At 33.7% G+C, this 21,711-nt stretch overlaps 2 protein-coding genes across 2 annotated transcripts in view; both read left to right on the forward strand.

The window, feature by feature from the left end:
- kirrel (kin of IRRE like) overlaps positions 1–21,711 on the forward strand; it is a 46,788-nt gene that overhangs the window by 12,378 nt on the left and 12,699 nt on the right. The window contains exons 2-7 of the mRNA NM_001171233.1: positions 6,916–7,230; positions 9,863–10,036; positions 16,905–17,051; positions 17,736–17,996; positions 20,663–20,917; positions 21,486–21,649. Coding sequence (NP_001164704.1) covers positions 6,916–7,230; positions 9,863–10,036; positions 16,905–17,051; positions 17,736–17,996; positions 20,663–20,917; positions 21,486–21,649 — 1,316 coding nt within the window. The remainder of the gene's footprint in view (positions 1–6,915; positions 7,231–9,862; positions 10,037–16,904; positions 17,052–17,735; positions 17,997–20,662; positions 20,918–21,485; positions 21,650–21,711) is intronic.
- Positions 10,225–14,378, forward strand: LOC146745886 (uncharacterized). Its single transcript, XM_085499228.1, has 3 exons — positions 10,225–10,465; positions 11,396–11,671; positions 11,818–14,378. The coding sequence occupies exons 1-3, from the start codon at positions 10,255–10,257 to the stop codon at positions 13,965–13,967; spliced, it is 2,637 nt and encodes an 878-aa protein (XP_085355354.1). The 5' UTR covers positions 10,225–10,254; the 3' UTR covers positions 13,968–14,378.

Here is a 21,711-nt window from a genome sequence, read left to right on the forward strand (position 1 = left end):
AAGAAAGAAATAGTAATACTGTGAAAATATTATTATACAATGTATAAATATTTTTTGGTGTTATTTTGAGGCAGCTGGTAAATTGCTTTTCATGAAATTCTCTCTTTTAGTGAAACAGTCGCTGATAAACTTGGCAATTGCTTGGATGGTTTCAGAATTTTTGTTATTGAGAAGTGCTTTCAGATTACCGGATAAGTTTACGTTTTTAAACAAAGCATCTCTTTCAGATTTGTACAGGTTACAATTGAAGAGGAAGTGTTCTTCATCTTCAATTTCATTGGAGTCACAGACAGGGCATGTTCTATTTGAGATATCTATGTTGTGATATCGCCCAACTTCAATCTGAAGTATGTGGGCACTTATCCTCAGTTTAGTCATAGATGATCTGTGGATGGGGTTTTTAATAATTTCAAGGTATTTTTCAAGTCCAAAATCAGTTTTCAGCTGTCTGTCGGTACGAAGTTTATTTTTGTGATTAGTGCCTTTATTGTCATTATGCATTGTTTCTGTGCAGTGTTTTCCAAACATATTTTTTAGTTTTTTGTAGCTAATGGGATAATACTGTTTTTTTCGCAAACATCACTAATTTCTAAAAGGTTCAGTAATTTTTTTATGTCTGTGGTCCAATTACTGATATTTTCTTTGTCCAAATTGGTGCCAAGTTTGTAGGCCTCAGAGATCAGAGTGTTCTCATCCATATGTTTTATTTTCAGCCAGTAATTAATCATACGTTTGATGCTTGAGAAGATAAGTGGATATCTTCCCAGTTCAAGTAAACATGCCAAGTTTGTGGCTTTACAGTTTACTTGTTGTATGTTGACAGTGCTAGTGTGGTTGACACTCACCCAGGGTAGGGGTCGACCCTTTGATATTCAGCCTAAGGTAGGATTTGAACTTGGGTCTACCGATCATGAGTCTGAAGCAACAATCACTATGCTACCAGTGACCAGTATGTTTGTTGTCAATTTATTTATTTACTTATTGACTCTTACACAATCCCCGGAGGGAAAGAAAATGGTCACAAAGTACAAGGAGAAATATATATATATAAAAAACAAAACAAAAACACAATATACTAAAAAACAAATAACAAATACAATCACTAAATTACTAAATAAAACAAAATCTCTAAAATACAATCTAATATAAAATTACAAAATTGACAGCAGGCATTAAGATGTCAAGTAAGACCCTGCTTCCTGACTTCAAAGCTTTTACTTATGAACTGTGCTACTGGTATAATAATGTTTTCATTCTGTAACAATTCCATGAATTTTTTCTCTGCAGGTTTATTTTCAAATGCTGGGATCATATCCTTAGCTTTATTGAACAGTTTGGCACGCAACTCATTATATTTGTTGCATTCCAGCAGAAAATGCATTTCATCCTCAATTAGACCTTTGTTACACATGTCACAAACCCTGTTGTTTAGTGGGATTTTTTTATGACGACCCATTTCAATTTTGAGACTATGGTCACTAAGACGGAATTTGGTAAGCACACTACGCAGTTCAAAGTTTTTTAGCTTGACTAAATATGGCTCAAGTTTTAAATCTGATTTGATTAGCCGATATGTTCTTAGTTTGTTTTTCTCATTTGCTTTGGTGCGGTTATCATTATAGACCTCACCTTTCCATCTTGTTAGAAATAAATCCTTGATGCCTAAATCAATTTGTTTCATTTGTGCCGAGGTTAGTTTATCACCGTTGTTAACTGAATGATATAGTTGGATATTGTTTAATAATGATGTCACTTCTAGATACCATTTACTTTTAATGCTTTGGTTAACCACAAAAGCTTCCTTGAGTAACGCATTATTAGAATTCATGGCCCGACTGTAATATTTAATTATTTGTTTTTTTATAAATACGTCTAGGGGGTATCTGCCTAACTCGCTATACATGGCCATAATTGGTGTGTGTTGTGACACCCCCAGTAGATACCGACAATAACTTAATTGAACGTCTTCAATAGGTGATTTAGTGGAGAACTCATCACCCCAAACATCACAACCATAAATGAGGATAGGTCTGATGAGTTTGTCAAAAAGGGAAATTGAAACATTTATACTTATGTTTTGTATTGAGCCAAGCTTTGCTTTCATTGAAAACAGAGCTTTTTGAGCCTTACGTTTAAGGTTTTTTAGGCCATCCTTAAATTTACCATTGGCACTAATGACTAGTCCCAGATAGTTATAAGATTTAACTGTATCAAGTTCGATACCTCCAAGAAAAAATGTATCATTATTCAAACGTCTGTTTGATTTATTGAAAATTAAAATTTTGGTTTTGTCAGTGTTGACAGAGAGCTTCCACGTTTTAGCATACAATGCCAAACTATCAAGACATGTCTGTAATCCCTGTTTAGTTTTAGAAAGTATCACAATATCATCGGCATAGAGTAGACAGCTGACATGCGAGTTTTCTAAATAAGGAGGATCACAGGTATTAGGATTGAAAATAGTGGGCAGGTCATTTAAAAAAAGATTGAAGAGAGTTGGACTAAGATTACATCCCTGTTTAACACCAATATTGGACTGAAATTGTTTTGTTAAGCCTTCTTTACATTTAACTTTATATTTTACTTTACTGTACATGTTTTTGATAGTTTTATACATTTTTCCAGTTATACCATATTTGATTAATTTTTTGAATAGACCATCATGCCAGACACTGTCAAAGGCCTTTCTAAGGTCAATAAAGCAGGCATATAATTTTTTTGATTTTTTAATATTTGTGTTATTTTGTTTATTGGCGCACTCTGACTTACCACTGTAGAGATATTTATTTACCAGGGTTTTTAGTATGAAAAGATTGTCTGTAGTTCGACAATCATGCCTGAATCCGAACTGTCGACTGGAAAGAATGTTATTAGAGTCTAAAAATGATGTCAGCCTAATATTTAGAATACTATTGAATAACTTGCCAAGACAGCTAGAGATGGCAATTCCCCTGTAGTTGGCCGGGTTATTTTTCGACCCAGATTTGTGGATTGGTACCAACAGGCCAGTGCTCCAAGAATGTGGATAGTTATTTGAACTATAAACAATATTAAAGAGTTTATGTATTGCATCTAATAAGTGATGTTCACCGTATTTTAACAATTCATTGCAAATTCTATCTTCTGCCGAAGCCTTGTTACTTTTAAGAAGTCTAATGGCTTTAGTTATTTCATTTTTTAAGATTGGTCTGTCTAAATAGGGGTTGCTACTTGCACTCTTTTCACTATTCTCCAGTTCATTCGCAATCTCAGAGTTTGATGTACTGCTATCAGTATTAAGTAGGGTCTTAAAGTAAACCAACCAATCACCAGGTTGAACATTCCCGTTATTATTACTGGGGTTCTCGCCATTCATTTCACGAAGAATCTTCCAAAATTTAGATGTGTCTGATTTAGAATTTTCCAATTCTTTGAGTTGTGCAATCATTTTCTGATTACTTTTATGTTTGATTAGTTTTTTATACTGTTTACGGGTTTGAAAGAATTTCCCTCGGATATATGGATCTTGAGGATACTTTTGTAATAAACGTGATAGGCTCCTTAACTCCTTACGAAGGGACCAACAATCCTGGTCAAACCAGTTTTTTTGTTTACTTTTGCGTTTATTTTTTTTAAGTTTAGGAGTAATTTTCTTTAGACATTTGTCTGCAATATTTGTAATTAAATTTTCAAAATCTGTGACTGCAGTTTCTGACTCATAAATGCTATAAGGTTTGCTCATAAAATTCTTAATTTCATTATTATTTAACTTTTCAAGGTTTGTTTGATAATTGTCCTTAGCCTGGTCATTCCACATATATTTTGATGGTAAAGGATCTAATTTATCATTGCTTTTATTATTTTCATTTAGACACATGTTAACATTAAACTTCATAGATAAAGTTAAAGCACAGTGGTCTGATAAATGAGACAAATCGACTACTTTAAAATATTGTAATGAGTCACATAAGTTCTTTGAAGTTATCCCGTAATCGATTGTACTGCTACCCCGGGGAGTGTGACATGTGTATTTTCCTGCAGAGTCACCAATAGTTCTACCATTCAGAATGATGAGGTTGCAATCAATACACAACTGAATTAATTTTTTACCAAATTTGTTAATACAGCATGATGAATTAACATCCATAGTATTTCTGTTGCCAAAATTGTCATTAATATAGTAGGATGGTAAGGGTAGATGCATATTTCTGCTATCATCAATTCTATCATCAAGGCTACCAATTCTAGCATTGAAATCCCCTACGAGAAGAACATCACCTTTGGATGAAAATTGTAAAATATCTTTTTCCAGATAACTAAACAGATCAACATTCTTGTTCTTATAAAGGAATGAGTTCTCAGGTGGGATGTAAATACAACCAATGTATAAATCATTATTAGTAGCACAGATTGTTTTGTCAATCTTACACCAAATAAAGTGTGCTGTATTGCCAGAAATATGAGTAATGTACTGTTTGTATTTACTTTTAAATAGAACAGCGACACCCCCTCTTTGTTTTTTTGAGCGACCAAGATTTCTGTCTTGACGTATCACCTCATATGAATCTAGGCTGTTTTCTAATCTAACACTACTGTTACTGCTAAGCCACGTTTCTTGGAAACAAACCAAGTCTAGGGAAGAGGTGTAATTAATAAAATCAGCATTTGACAGCTTACTGCTATTCAACCCATTGATATTCCAACTACCTATTTTGAAGTTGGACATTTTCCAGCAAGCGAAAATATACAATAATAAAAATATATATATATATAAAAAAAAAAAAAAAAAAAGAACTACACAAAAATACTACACACTTAGTATACTGAAGGAAATAAAAGTTAGCAAGGGGGTAACGGGGCTGGAAAATATAATGTACTAGTAAAACAGTTAATTAAATTTGAAACAATAAGTATTCGTTTGGTTAAAAATAATCAGATTAGAGAAATAAAATCAACGAAACAAGTTTGTTTGGCACCTCCAAGTAAAGGAGAGGGAGAAAAAACAACAACAATCAAATTTAAAACAATTGGTATTTGTTTGGTATTAAACTTGGGAGAAGAGAGCAAAGCAACAACAACAAAAAAGAAAATACCTTATTTATCCAAAAGAATGTACGTCCATCGTACTTCTGCCCCAGCCATGGGCTCCATGATAACAGTTATTTAAAATGAGTTCATAAGGTTTATGAATTTCATGAATTTGGAAAACATAGCGTTCTCATCGTTATGCGATTTCTCGGCGTTCAAAGTAAGCGTCTTCCTGAGCTGTTGAGGGCACTCTGTGTCAGCTAGTGTGGTTGACACTCACCCAGGGTAGGGGTCGACCCTTTGATATTCAGCCTAAGGTAGGATTTGAACTTGGGTCTACGGATCATGAGTCTGAAGCGACAACCACTATGCTACCAGTGACCAGTATGTTTGTTGACAGTGCTAGTGTGGTTGATTCAGCTGCAGGACAGGACAGAAATCAATGTCAAGAACTGACAACTGGAATGCATGTGAAAATATTTGCATATGGTAGTAACTCTGACTCTTTAGGTTTGTTAACTCACACATGGTATAATCTGTCTTGAAATAAACACGAGTAATATGAGAAAATAATAGTCTGACTTCAGTGGAGACACAACTGACAGTCATAGTATACTTTGATGTACACCAGAATCCATGGAATGTATTATGTTATCTATAGTATTCATTTCATGGTATACAATTTAAAATGGCACTACAATGATTAATAAATAACTCTATGTAGCCAGCCATCCACTGATTCAATTTCGCTAGAGACATATTTTCATAAATATCTCCATGAACAACATTTTGTCTTCCCAATGCATCAAATTTTTAGTCAAATTGTACTTCTGGTGATTTGAAACATTGTAGAAATCTGCTGTATATTTAATTTCATTTTAATAAACCAATAAAATATCAAGATTTATGAATTGATTAAAGTAGATAGGCACCTTGCTGATGTCATCCCAGTGTGTTACGTTTTGTGTTCAGCCTCTTGGCCGTTTGTGTTGAAGTATTGAATAAATATTGAAGTAAACTATGATAACATGAAATAACTGCAGAAAACAAGTTCTGAAACAACTTTCTGGTGCTATGAATTGCTTCATAGTATACACCGATAGAAGGCCTGATTTCATATTGGCAACACGCTAACACTCCCTATGGCAGAACTTGCCTTTACATAAACTCTTTAAATTTCTTTTGAAAACAGCTCGAACATGAATCAATGCTTAATCAATTGAAATATTTTTCTGGGAATTTGAAAACTCGCTTTTTATTTATTTCAAGAGTGACACGCGTGTAAACCAAAAGAAACGTATGATTTCTTTGCCTTTTATTTCTCTTATTCTAAATTAATAGGAGGTGGACAAGTGTTAGCTCAATGGAATGTAATGATGAATTTATCATATTTTGCCAATGACTCAAGAATGTATTAATGTATATTTAGATGTGATGCCATTTTCTATTAAAACAGTCACATTTTGGTAATTATTTCAAATTTAGAACCTTACCGGGTAATTCCCAACTACAATGTAATTTATACAGTGAAATTGAATGTCTGTTTGATACAGGTTTCCAGTACACAAGTTTGAAAATATACAAGAATGAAAAAGGTATAAAATACCAAAAATGTGTAATAATCCTTGCACTATTTTTTATTTTGGGAAAAAAACATGTGTAGATGCAGGCTTTTACTGTAATGATCAGTTAACCCTGTTTTGGACCCTTGCATGCTTTCATTTTTCTAGCCAAAATGTTGATGCATATTTAAAGGGTTAAATAAAAAATATTAAATCATCTAGTTTGCATAATCATCTAATTTGCATAACAATTAGCTAATTTTCAGAATTTCCCAGTATATTTGAAAAATAGATTTTGATGACATTTGTTAGCATTATATGCTCAATGATTGCATTTTTATTTCAGTACAACAGTCTTTTGAAGTTCAGCCAGCTGAGCTAACCACGGCTATTGGTGGAGCTAATGATGTAGTCCTCTATTGTACCATTGCCAACCGAGCTGGAGAGGTCCAATGGTCTAAAGACAATTTTGCATTTGGGACTGACAGAGAGATTGCGGGAAAACCTCGCTTTTCCATGATTGGGAATCCAGATCTTGGGGAGTTTCATCTACAGATCAAACCAGTATTGTTAGAAGATGATGGAGTCTACCAATGTCAGGTACAACCAGGTGGTGATAGTACACAGATCAGGTCACATGATGCCAGGCTTGTCATTCAAAGTAAGTTGGATTTGACTTATTATTATAGTATTATTACTATCATGCACACAGGGTCAAATTTTAGTAAATGAATTTAGCTACCCAATCATATCCTATTTGGTTATCAGGGTATTTGTTTAAACAAGGGAACAGGGGCGCAGCGCCCTCATGGCCATGCACCCCCTTACCCTGGGGAGCAGATCCTCTGGCAACCATAAAATTCTGATTGACCAGGGATCACATGCAGCCACAGTCTTCAACTGTGACCTGTCTGATAGTAAAAAACTCCACACCCTGGTAGGGAGCATCCTATCTTCCCCACTTGGTGGCGCCGCTGATTTGTAGTGCTCCCTCTTTTTGCAGTTTTTTTTCTAGAAACGTGGGGAAGACGTGTAGTGGCGTGAAGCTAGGCGATTAGGTGCCGTACGCGAGCGCCGGTTCGAGTCACGCACGCAGTACGTATTTACTATAATTAGACATAGTCTTTACCTTGCCGTTTATTCGGTGTTATTTGCTTACTTTACTTCCTATGTCGACAGCTACTATGAGTTTAAAAATTATTTCTCAGTACTTATTTTTTGGTTATCATCAGTTTTCTTGGCTGCTGATCAGCAAAATATGAACAGTATGTATGTATTTCTGATTAGTGACTAATTCCTTTGACAATACAAAAGAACTAGGTGTAAAATTTAAAAGTTGTTTCTACACTCCTGAAAAGTAGTCAATGTTTTACAAAGACATTAGGAATTTTGTGTGAACTGGGAGATGATTCTGTTATGATCTGTTGGGGATAATAAAAATGGAGACCATCAACCTTGTTTTTGAGAAAATCTTATGTTTATACGACACAGTTAATACTTTTAGGCTATATGAGAAAAATTTAGAACAAAACCATTTCAAATATAAATAACATTGTAATTTTGGAGTTATTTATATGAAAAATGTTGGTCCATTTTTTTTACTTGTGTGAGTTAAACTAGAAACCAGTCATTGTCATGTAATTATTGTTTTATTGTTGTTGTATATGCATGAGAATACTTTTTTAATCTCACATATGTGAGTTTGACTGTTTTATGTCAGTTCTTATTTAAAAAGAAAACATGTGAGAATCCTTAGGGAGTTTTCTTATTCTCATATACATTGGAATATTGTCTCGTTAAAATTCACGCTACACTTTAAAACAACTATTCTCACATATGACATAATGATGTGATGTTACTCGAGAACATAATTAAAAATGGTCACCCATACATGTGAGAATGACAACTCAAAAATGACAACTGGTTCAACTCACTCATGTGAGCATGGCCATTATTCTTCATTTCAAATAGATGAATTTTGTTGAAACATGAAAAATGGTAAGAACAAAATTTTTCCTACAAATAAAAATAATAATAATATGACAGAACCCCACACCCTCCCCGTGGCTTTCGTTGCGTATGGAAGTTATTTTCACGAGTGATGCGGTGTATCCTGCGGTCGTACTTTCACGAGCGAAGTGAGTGAAAGTACAGCAGAATACACCGCATCTCGAGTGAAAATAACATCCATACGCAACGAAAGCCACGGGGAGGGTGTGGGGTTCTGTTATTATTACATATGTTCCATACTTGATTATTTCGTATTAAAGAAAGAACGTGCAAACCGGGATGGAATTTAGGTCGGGGAACCCCATTGCCGTCAACGTCGCCAGCAGAAACCTGGTATCTCGATGCTGATGGTTGCGGCTGCATAGTAATCGCTGATTTTACTGCTGGTGGATCTTCTGAGAGCCCTTCAAAGTTTATAAAACTCAGTTTCCAGGTGGTCAACATACATTAAGTTCTCCCAATCGTAGTATTCCATGTGATGTACACCTGACATGCCAAAAATGTTGTTGAACGATTTGAACTGGATAAAAATAGCAGACGAAAATGTGTTTACAAAATAAAAATAGTTTGGTAGCCAATGAAAATACCATGTTCATTTGCATATCGACCGTGAAAATACCGAAAACATTATTGCATGGGTGATATGCAAATTAGTTTGGGCCAAAATAAGTGACTGCCTAAAAGTACCATTACTGTTGTTCAAATTTCATTTCACTCGGCAAGTATATTCATGTACCCCAAGGGGAAAATATCATACTTCTAAATATTATTTATTTCGAAAAACTGTACTCCTGAAGGGACTACTTTGTTTGCTCTCAGACCTCATTTGCATATGGGTTGTGGAAATACCGATTTTGATTTCAGGGACGAATCAAAATACACTGCAGTACATATGTAATAATAACTATTACTCTATCAGCGGGTTCAGTATGGTAAATAAAAAATGGGTTACTGGCCTTTTTTCACAAGGTATTTGTGACTAAATAGCTTGCACTGATCGAATACATATGCAAAGAATGTGTTTCTACGTGAAGAGTTTCTGTGTTCAGAAACACTCTTACTCAAGTGTATTTCGAATATAAATTATATCATTTCCTAAATTTTCTGTCACTTTGCATAGAAATTCATGGAATCATACTTGATACATGAGAGGAGAAAAAATGAATCCTGAAAAATAAAGTAATTCTGAGATATTTTCCAAATTGCCAATGTATTCGGGCATGGCTATGTTTAAACTAGCAAAGTGAAATTGTAGCTAACATCTTTCACTGTTTTCTTATCAGTTCCACCAGACAACCCACAGATAAGTGAAGGTGAAGCGGCTATTTCAGTTGTAGCTGGTGTTACACATAATTTAACCTGTACGTCAAATAATGGCAATCCAGCTGCTAGCATTACATGGTTAAAAAACGACGAGGAAGTGACTAGTGATTTAATATACAAGAGTGAACCAGCAGGTACGTTTATCTGGTAGCAGAACGCTGCATACAATAAGATAAGACAAACATTATTACAGCTAAACAGAAAAAATATATTTCCATTTGAGTGGGAAAATGTAAAGAAAGACGATGAATCAGTATGAATCAGTACCGTTAAAGTCCTAATATAAACCGCATACGTAATAGTAACCGCACCCCCAATTCCGGCTTCGGGGTTAAAGAGTTCTTAAGGTTGTATGCGCGGAAATGCACTGCGCATACGTTCTGCGCATTTGAAGCAGACTTTCAAGATGGCTGCCACAACAAACAAGTACGCTTCGCGATCGCCGAATGCACGCAAATTTAAAGGATTTTTGACCGAGAAAGAGAAGAGAAGAAGATTGGCAGTTATCCAGGCGAACCGCCAACATAAGAAAGTTGCTGAAGTAGTTTTAGAATCAAATTCAGGTACGTACGTACGGTGTCAGTTTACGACGTAAACTTTGGTTGAGTCGTCTGCAACTGTTATCCACAACTCGAATCAATATATTTTCACATTTTATTTGTTTTTATGAACATCAGATTATGCTTATTTTGGGGGAAACAGTGTTTATTTTTTCCTAATTCCTGTTTCACTAAATACAGAAATTGTGATAAAAAAAATATTTGACAACGAAGTTTGTCTGTCGCGTCGTCTGCAGCTTTCATTAATTATGACGAGGTGCCTTCAACGCGAACTGGTAATTTTAACTATACGCACAAAACCCCCAATTTGAGGGCATGATTGTCCTCACACTTCCATATAACCAAGGGGATACAATTTTAACTATGAATAAACAGCATGTTCAAATATTTTCTATATTTTGCTGTTTTGAAATCCATATTTATTTTCCCAGTGTTATAAATTTAGAGCATTGAAATTTCATCTGTTTACTCTTCAGAAAAAAATTAACATGTAACATGATGAACTTGCGGCTGTGTTAAGGAAATTAAAATTAAAATACTTGCATATTATAGTAGATACTTGAATTTTATTTTTTCTATTTGTTATTGTGTCAAATATTTTTGTTCTAAATACATTGTAATATATATTTTTGGACATTTTCTCCCAATAAATGTTTTTTCTGAAAATAAGCCATGACCTAAAAATTATTGTTATTTTTCACATTATCTGAATGTGAGAGAGTTTCTGTTTTGCCTATGGCTCCTTTGGAAATGATGATTTTGGAATAATGGTTTCTTTTTATTTCTGTAAATATTCATACATTTCTTACGAATAGCACAGATAGTATGTTAACATCTTACTGTTGTCAATATCTGTTAGCCAGTATAGTAGTGCAAATTGCATGAAATTTATTTACATGATGACTGTAATGATAATCTGATTTATCTTTACAGAAGTTACTTCAGAAAGTGCTATAAATTGGAATGTTGGACGCAGAATAGTACAGCTGTCTGTTCTAGCTGAGGGATTAAAAGCCTGTGCTGTGTGTTGTGAACACCTTGTTCTGGTGGATTGCCAGGAGGAGAGACGATATGGTCTTGGTAGTGTACTGTATATACCTTGCCAGAGATGTGGTGCTGTAAACCATGTGTATACAGGTTCGACACATAGGAATGCCAAATCAAACCAAGGATTACCTATATTTGATGTAAATACCAAATTAGCCACCGGTAAGATTTACAGGCAAACTAAGGATTCATCTCAATTATTAACCTCTTATGGTCATATATTGGTGATCATACTTTTAGTAATGTAGGGCAGCAAAAACTAATCTTATAAAATGTTAATCTAAGTTGTTTCTTATTTCATAACATAGGAATGGTACACAGTGGAATGGGAGAGACTCATGTGAATAACTTCCTTGCCTCACTGAATATACCGGGTATACACCACAAGACATTAAAGAAAAGAGAAAGAGAAGCAGGTGTTGGTATTGAGAATGTTGCAAAACGACTGTGTGTTAAAGCTCTTACTGAAGAACAAAAACTTAGTTCACATGAAAATCAAGTTGATATTTCCTTTGATGGTGCATGGCAGCGCCGTGGCTCTGGCAAAGAATATAACAGTCTGTCAGGTCATGGTGCTGCTATAGGGGAAGCAACTGGTAAAATTATGGGATATGCTGTGCGTTCAAAGGGATGCAAAATTTGTGAAAATGGGGATATGAACACAAGAAAACATGACTGTCGTAAAAACTGGACAGGGAGTTCCAAAGCTATGGAAGGAGATATTGCTGTTGAAGTGGTAAAAACTATTAACAAAACTAGTGCTAAAACAGTATCTTTAACTATGGATGATGATACAACAACCATTCATAAACTAAGAACAGAAATTAACCAAGATATTGAAAAGAGACCAGATATGAACCACACCAAAAAAGGTCTAGGAAATAAATTATATGAACTTTCAAAAACTCACAAAATATTAACACCACGTGTTATCAAGTATTTTCAAACATGTTTTTCCTATGCTGTTACTCAGAACAAAGGTAGGCCAGCTTTAATCAATAAAAACTTGCTTGCCATTGTTCCCCATGCATTTGGATCTCATGAATCATGTGATCGTAAATGGTGTGGTTACCAACGTCAGCCAGATACTTACTGCCACAAACGTCTTCCATATGGTAAAGATCTTTCTGGGGTAGAATTGCGTAAAGATTTAAAATCTATTTTTGAAATTTATGCTGCATGTGCAAATAAACTTTCTCTTATGAGTTCAACACAAGCCAATGAAAGTTTTCATAACACTGTTGCTTCTAAAGCACCAAAAAACAGACATTACAGTAAATCAGAAAGTTTAAATATCCGCATTGCAGCAGCAGTTTCACAGAAAAATAGTGGATACACATATGTTTGTAGTGTTAACAAAGAAAATGGACTATCTCCTGGAATTGTTTCACAGGTGAGGGGAATAAAACTAGACAATAAAGCAAGAAAAAGAAAGATGCAGACAGAAAACAAAAAATACAAACTTAGACGTATACAATTAAAAGAGGAGCGAAACAAAAAATGTAATGCTACTGAGTTAAGAGAAGGTGACACATACAACACAAACATTGCAATTAGAAATGACATTGATATTACATGTATTCCTGAACCAGTTAATGCTCCTGTAAGTTTTCCAGTAAAAATACTTCAAGATTCTCCTGTTGTTGTATTTGATCTTGAAACAACATCATTTGGTATTGATTCCTCAATTTGTCAGATTGCTGCATCTTATGATGGTAAAATATTTGATGAGTATGTTGACCCCTGTCAGCCAATACATCCAGCAGCATCCAATGTAACTGGGTTGACATATACATGTGGTAAACTGTTTCATAACTTTAATTTAGTACCAACATTATCACAGAAAGATGCTCTTGAGAGTTTTATAGAATGGATTCCATTAAATTCTGTGTTAGTTGCACATAACTGTAAGAATTTTGATGCTAGGATTCTGGTTAGTTCTGTGCAAAGATATGGTCTTTTAGACAAACTGAAACATAAACATTGCTGCTTTTCTGATACGCTCTCTGTATTTCGTGAAATTTTACCACCTCGATCATCTTACTCTGAAGAAAACCTGGTTAATGATTATTTACACACTGAATACAGTGCTCACAATGCAAAACATGATGTACATATGCTTCAACAATTGATTGGTAAATGTAATGTTGACATCAGCCATATTAGTAAACATAGCTTCTCTGTTGATTTTATTATAGAAGCTCTTGAATTTCTATTGTGTAAAAAGAAAAATCTGTCTTCTCTTAGTCAACTAATAAGTAAGAAGGTAATTACAAAGTGTATGGCTGAGAAAATAGCTGCTTCTGGTCTGGCTTTTTGTCACTTGAACTTGGCTTATAGCAGAGGAGGGATAGATGGATTGGTGAAGTTGCTTAGTGAAGATTATTTTGGTCATCCACGGGTAACCAAACATAAAAAAACATTCTTGTCACTATCGCAGTTTTTTGAAAAGAAGTAACTATATTTAAAACAATGATTAATGACTCTTGTGATATTTTTTTAGTTCACTAATCCATCCATTCATTACATGACTTCTTTGAGAACACTAGACTGATATTTGGTATGTAAATGTCTCATAGGGTGAAAATGGGATTATTCATGCAATGTTGGCATATTTTCTGAAAAGAAAACACTTTTTTTGTCCATTGAAGGTTATTGTATCTAAATATGTGTATTTATATCCAGATTTAAAAAAAATTAAATACATACAATTGTATATTAATAAAATGATAAAGCAAGTGTTATATGATTTTAAAATATGTGAAATATTTAATTATATTAGTATTTATGGACCACTTTTATTTATTTATCGATATATGAATATTTAAAAAAACAGAACACAAAATAAATATTACTTACAATTAAACAATACTGATCTTTTTGTCACTTCATGTATGGTAACACTAGTCATACTCTGCCTTGTATGTATGTTACAGCACACCACACCCCTCCCCACCACCATACACACCTGTGCCCTAACTGAGAATACAATGCTTTCATCAGTATCCCTCAGAAGAAAATAATACTTCAGTGCATTAATAGTGGCTTGACTTTGAATTTCTATATTTCCAATGAAAGGTAAGAATATTCTCCCAAGCACCCAGCCAATATATATAAACTGTACTTCATATATAAAACAATATAATCTACTGATGTTGGATGTACATGACCATATTTGATGTACCCCGGTATGTATATTGACAAGGGGACTGGCAAAGGTCAAAGGTCACGCAAATGATCCAACATGGCCACCAAGATTATTGAAACTGACAATTAAACTAATTATTTCTCAAAAAGTAGTGCATTAACATACCATTTTCAATGTATAATATGGAATAACTTCATAAGCACTCGACATATACACAATTTCAAGAGATTTCCATGGATGAAATTTTTTGTAGGACAGTTTCTATGAATTTTTTTATCTAAAATACAAAACCAAATGAAGGAAACTATTGTTTTCTTTAAATAGGTAATTTCTTAAATTCATTAGAATTGAATTTAAATATGAACTCATATTATGTGCTGATAGGATAAAACCAATTTCAGTAAAAATGTGGATTAAGACCGAGTATAAATGACAACTTAAGTTATTTATTAAAGCTACTTAAAAATGCTGACTCAGCATAATTGTGAGTTGTGTATCTTAAAAATTAGTACATTAACCCCATGTTTTTTTCTTTTCTATGAGTTTAGAGTAACATGTCCTGTACACCTGTAGTATTTTAAACGATTTTCCATGGGTTTTTTATTTTGTAGCATACATCCTTAACAAAAATTGAAAACTTGAAAAGTACCTATTACTAACCGCACCCCCAATTCAACAAGACCGTGACGAACTTCATTGTTTCAACCAGCTGTTCCAAAACGGCATTGTTCCTAATCCTATTCTTTGTTTCGACAACATGCCTAAAAATATTCACACCTATTTATTGTTCAGCGGTGATAAGATGTCAGACAGGCAATGAAACTGCTTTTGTTCTGGCGGCGACCTCTGTCAATACTCTTTCTGAATACGTCTGTGTTTCGTAAGTTTTAGACAATGAGCTTTTATCACCGTAAAAGTGTTAAACTGAGCATTGAAGAACAATTTATCTTTTGAAAACAAATAATTTCTTGATTTAAAAAAATAATCATGCCGTTTTCCCATGGAAATCAAAGGCAAAAGATCGCACTACATTATCGGTAAATCTCTTCCGTGTTGCGTTCACCATGAGGTCGCTGAACTGTCATTAACATATTTAAATGAGCTATGTAATTTAGACACGTGGGCACCATCCAGCATTTTGATTGGTTAATTAGCGACTTGACCCATCCGGTCAATAATACGTCACGTGAGCATTCAAAAGCATGGCGGATATCGTATCGGCTGTTTACATGTGACTGAAATCATTCGCTTACGGGGAAACTAAGTTGAATTTTACTTGCATTTTATAAGAATTCAACGAACTTATTTTTCGTGCGTTATTGTAATCACTACTAAATAATAATCACCAATATCAACACTTCGAAAACAAGTAAGTTATTCACTTGTGACCAGCAGCATGGCCGGATCGAGCTACCGTTATGTGATCATTTGCTACTAAGCAGTGCATTCGTGTTTTTATTTGAAACTTCTGTTAGAATATACTTTTCGTTACCAAGAAAATTAAAAAAAATAAATGCATATTACGTTAAAAATACTGAGTATTTTTTGTATCATATAGAATTTTTTTTTGATTGACTGTAATTTTTCAACATTTCGTAACGCCTATTTTAGAACCAAAATAAGGCCTTTCACTCTTCCCTGACGCCTATTCAAGAGATTGTACGGTGTATTGTTTGTTTTGTGCATGTGTTGTGGACAAAAAATGACCACGCCCATTTAGTGATTGCAATATGTACGTAATAGAAACCGCACCCCGAACTTGAGCTTTTGATCCCAATTTTTAAATTGATACATTGTAATATAAACCGCGGTTTATAATAGGACTTTAACGGTATATCATAAGAGTATATACTAGTGTCTATATGGTGACAGATACCTGAATATATCACAAAAAAGTATACACTAGTGTCTATATGGTGGAAGATCAGTAGATACTTACAGTAAATGCAGTCGTTTGGTAACCACTTCCAATTTGATCAATGTGATGAACACTATTTTTACTCAGATTTGATGCAAATTATTATCTGATTATGAAAATAAAAACTCCCTTGTTCTCATGGGTAGTCCTTTTGGAGGATTGCTGTTAGTTGTTGTCTGTCTGGTGCAAATGACATCCATGTTGCAATTTACAAAACAGAATGAAACATGCCAAAGTTGTACCCATCTGATGTAATGAGAGTTATGCCAGTGGGATTACTGAAGTCAAGACATTTCTGGTTTTACTATTATGTATTATGTCATTTACAGGTGATGCTGTAGGTAAATTATGGAATGCTATCAGTGTCTTACCAATAACTCCTTCTGTAGAAGATATTGATGCACGATATACATGTCAAGCTATCAATATAGCTATCAAGGTACCCACTAATGCTGTAATTGCGTTGGATGTACAATGTAAGTAAAAACAAACGAATTTATGTAATGAACTCAAGATGGGGCTATAATGCATGAGAGGAACAAGTAATAGAAAATGACCTAGGGTACAGTGTGTTGATTTGTGTTACATTTTGCATATTTACACCATACCTACAAATGCTTTTGATCACAATGGATGTACTGTAAGTAAAAACAAAAGAAAACTATATAATGAACTTGAGATGGAGCTATAACACATTCAGATGTTCTTGTGAAATTTCTTTTTGCTTAAAATTACCTTAATAGAGTATTTTAAAATGACAATAATAAAGTATTTCACGGAGGTAGTCATATAAGTGGTAGTCATAGTCTGTAGTAATTATGCAATATAAACAGCTCCATTATGTCATCTATGCTGGCAGCAGAGCAGAACATATCTTGTTGAATAGAACTGATTCTGTAAGTTGTCGTACTTGTATCAAATTTGGTATATATACCCATACCTCACAACAATAATATCAAAAATTAAATATATAATTTACACTAGAACAAAAAATGAATTGTAAATGCTGTAAACTTAACATTACAGAATTTTGTAGATTTGTTGTCTCATTGACCTATTCAGCAAAAATGATTTCTATGTGAGTATTGAAGTGCCAACATCATTGCACCACCCTGCATTTAACATACTGCATTTATACTTACTTTTATTTACTCCTTCAGATAAACCAATTGTTAGTATTATCGTTGAGCCAGAGGTAGCTGTGGAAGGCGATGATATTAAAATCAAATGTCTAGCAGAAGCTAACCCCGGAGAGGGTATGTCATATGAATGGCTAAAGGATGGTGATATTATGTCTGATGTCGCTGGAGACGTCTTGGAATTAATAGCAGTGCCACCAGAATACAATGGAATATCAGTCACATGTAAGGCAACAAACTCAATTGGAACTGGGAAAACATCTAAAGAAATAAACGTGCAATGTGAGTATAATTTTAATACTGTAAATGCATTAATTATAAAAAAGGTTTTAAGTTTCCCTTTTTTGCTGATAACTGAAATATGTAAATTAAATCCATCTGAACATATTAAATTACAACAAAATTATTTTGTTTTAGGAAATCCAATTTAAAACTTATTGAATATGTTCAAAATATGAAAATTGTGAAATTAAATGTGGTTCTGAGGATTATTTAGCAACTTTGTTCAATCTAGACCTGGCTGCACCATTGATATGCACACAATTTACATCATGTCATTAGAATAGAATAGAATAGTGCTTTATTGACATCGTAAAGAAAATATTACATTTTTTTGGTTATGTACATCAATGAAGTTGAAAAAATGAAATGAAAAATTGTAATGTAAAAATTGAAATGTAAATTGAAAACATAGTAATGTATTATGTAAGAAATATATAATAAAAATAGCAACATTAGACTATATTACTAGTATTTTGATTGTGAAATTAGTCCTTTCACACATACTTTGATAATAAGTTTTGACATTGTTAGTCAGTGTTTGTTTTTTTGCATTGAAATAAATATTTAGTTAGAGCATATATAATTGTCTTATCTCTTGATTGCATTATATAATCAAATTTTTCTCTTTTCTTGTTTCTGAAGTCTTGGTTGATTAATCCTATGGCATTGTACAAAGTGTTTGTATATTCTGTATGAACATATTCAATAAGTTTTAAATTGGATTTCCTAAAAAAAAATAATTTTGTTGTAATTTAATATGTTCAGATGGATTTACCGGTAATTTACATTATCTTAATAAATGAGTGTAAAGCGCAGTATTTCAAAACGATGTACCTTCCATTGAACACAGGAACAGGTTATTTTGTTTTTTCAAATTACATACAATGTAGATACTGTGGGCGATAAAGGAGGTATGTACAAGACGACATCAGTCAATTAACACCTGGTTTATTCACTAAGAAATCTCTGATTAAATAACAGTACGGTCACGTGATAACACTTGAAATAGTAAATAAACTTAAACGTGACTCAGATGTCAGGATAGGGGGATTAAGTAAGCCTTTTGGCTTTGTATTGATAACACTGGTTACATGTTGTAATGCAGACATCATGTCTATTCCCGACAGATACACAAGAAATAATTATTAAATAATTATTAGATAATTATTAAATACTTACACTAGATTTAAAAATCATGTTCAGCCTTATAATAATAATAATATTTTTATTCAACACGAAAATCTACAGAGAGTAATTCTTTGGTTGTAAAACAAAAACAGAAATAATACTTCACACAACTAATATCACAAATAGCACATTAAATACAAGTAATTATAGAACAAGGAAAAACATGATAAGCTAATGTTATTGTTCAGGACGAAGCAAAACTGAAATACAGTTCATTCCACCAAAATCATGAATAAAACATTGAATAAATGTAACTAAGAATGGAAGAAAAGAACATGAAAATTAGTATAAAATACTGCATGCTATGCTGTCTAGTCAAGAAAGTGAACACCACATGTTTTCCAAAGTAGCAAACCACCTTACTAACTGACTGAATAATTGACAGAAATGCTTGAATACTTTCACAGTGTACCGGTAGACTTTTGTATAACTCTATTTTATATTAAAACCCGAATTTGGTATAGTGAATAGCATGTCCACTTAACAGCTGGGAGGCTGTAAGTTGGATCCAAGCTCACTGTAAGTTCAGACCAACACACACATGTTATTAGGCTTAGGAGTGTTCTTGGAGTAGGAATACGTTAAAGACTGACAGTCAGGATATTGTATCCTTGCATCCTCTGGAGGCAAAGAGATTTTCCTTGGATGCATGATTACCTAATTTCATTGGTGTCAACTTTCTTGGTCTTCCAGATCTGTAACTGGGTTTTTTGCCTGTTGAGTATGAATAAATAAATAAAAATAGATCTGGTCTTTAACCATATGCGTCAATCCTTAAACCATCATCTCATTTTCTTAGGGAGGTCATGGCTCAATTTGCGTTAATTCTGAGAAATTCACAGTGAGCGTTCAAATTTCAATCAGTTTCAGCAGACTCAAATGAGTGTTTTGACTTCCTATTTGATTTCTAACACTGTTGAATAGTGTTCCACTAATGTGTGTGGATTTCGCAAAGCTGAGTCACGTCAGAATTTCAAACAAGGCAGAATCCTGGTAAATTTATGTTTGTTCCTGTTCGAACGACCTTATATTTCGATTTTAGAAAAGACATTTGATACATCTAATTTCTGTTGATACTAGCCAGCCATTTATTCACTCTCAATTACTGACTGTGCTTTTAGTCCGTAACTTTATTTTTGGCATGAATAAATTTCTCCTAATTCAAACAGGGACTATGTCATTTTATTTTATTTTTCTGTATTGATTAATATTTCTATTGCTATATACTGAAAGAAATGTATATTTCTAAAGATGCAATAAACAATTATTATTATTAACAATGACACAAATTGGGATAACGTACATGTATTTAGCATAATAGGCTCTAAGCACCAATAAAGCTCCATAAATGCTCTCAGAGTGCTTCTTAATCACTCACCTTGCTGCGTTCATGAGTACTATTTCTAGCTGACCATTTAAAAAAAAAAAAGGCCTGTTGAATGACATAAATACCTTGTTGCTATTATTCCCCTTGCCAGTTGGTCCGAGAATAACATCACCACCAGAAGACAGCATCGTAGACCCTGAAGGCACTGCTACATTCAGTTGTGAAGCTGTGGGAAATCCAGAACCAGTCATCACATGGAAAAGATTGGGTTCTAATATCTTGCTGAGTCGAATGTCAGTGTTGAGAATAGATGATGTCCAGTCTTCTGACAGTGGTGGATATATGTGTTCAGCTAAGGTACCTGGATTTGAAGACGCTAATGCTTTCGCTACGCTGCATATTAAAAGTAAGACGCAAGCGGTGTTTCCTCTGAGTATTTTTTTGTCACATTTTCTTAGTGAGGTTCTCAAGCTATTTAGTGTTATTAATTTAGGAGAAAGATTCCTTTTAATTTTATGTATTTTGTATTCCAGTTCACCTGAAGTATATGTTTCAAACTGGCATGTACAGTTTGATAAGAAAAACTAATTTTGCAATCTCAATTTTGGCCATATGATGTTTTTCATAATCCCTTACGTCTAGCTCCTAAAAAAACAAAAAAAAACTTGCTCCTCATTCACTCCTCTGGTATGCAAGTAACTACATTTTATTTGGTGCTTAACCTTTTCACCACCAGTTCCCTCTTTTCATCACAAATTCACAAAATAGTCCTGTTTATAGTCTGCACTTTCCTTCAAAAGATGGGAACAAAAATAGCCTAATTTTTTGAATAAAAATGGGAAATTGACTCAAATTTTGTCTGTTGGCTCCATGAGTGGGGTTCTCTTTCAAAAACATTGAAGAAAAAAAATGCAGAGAAATTTAGGCAAAAAATGTTGGTGAATAGGTTAATCTATTGACATATTTCATCTTAGGTACTCCTGTTATCACCAGCAATTCAATTCAGTATGCAAGCATTGGAAAAAATGTTGAAGTGGAATGCTTCACAAACACACGCCCTCAACCCGATAGGACCCTATGGCAGTGGGATGGTGGCGAGATTGAAGAGGGAACACATGGAAAATATTCTGTCAAAACAGTATGTTATTCCCATTATTTTATTTTGCATGACAGTACCACACATTTCACCTTAAAATAGGA

Source organism: Saccoglossus kowalevskii, chromosome 5 (assembly GCF_978046115.1).
Source record: "Saccoglossus kowalevskii chromosome 5, keSacKowa6.1, whole genome shotgun sequence".
Classification (NCBI taxonomy): Eukaryota; Metazoa; Hemichordata; class Enteropneusta; family Harrimaniidae; genus Saccoglossus; species Saccoglossus kowalevskii.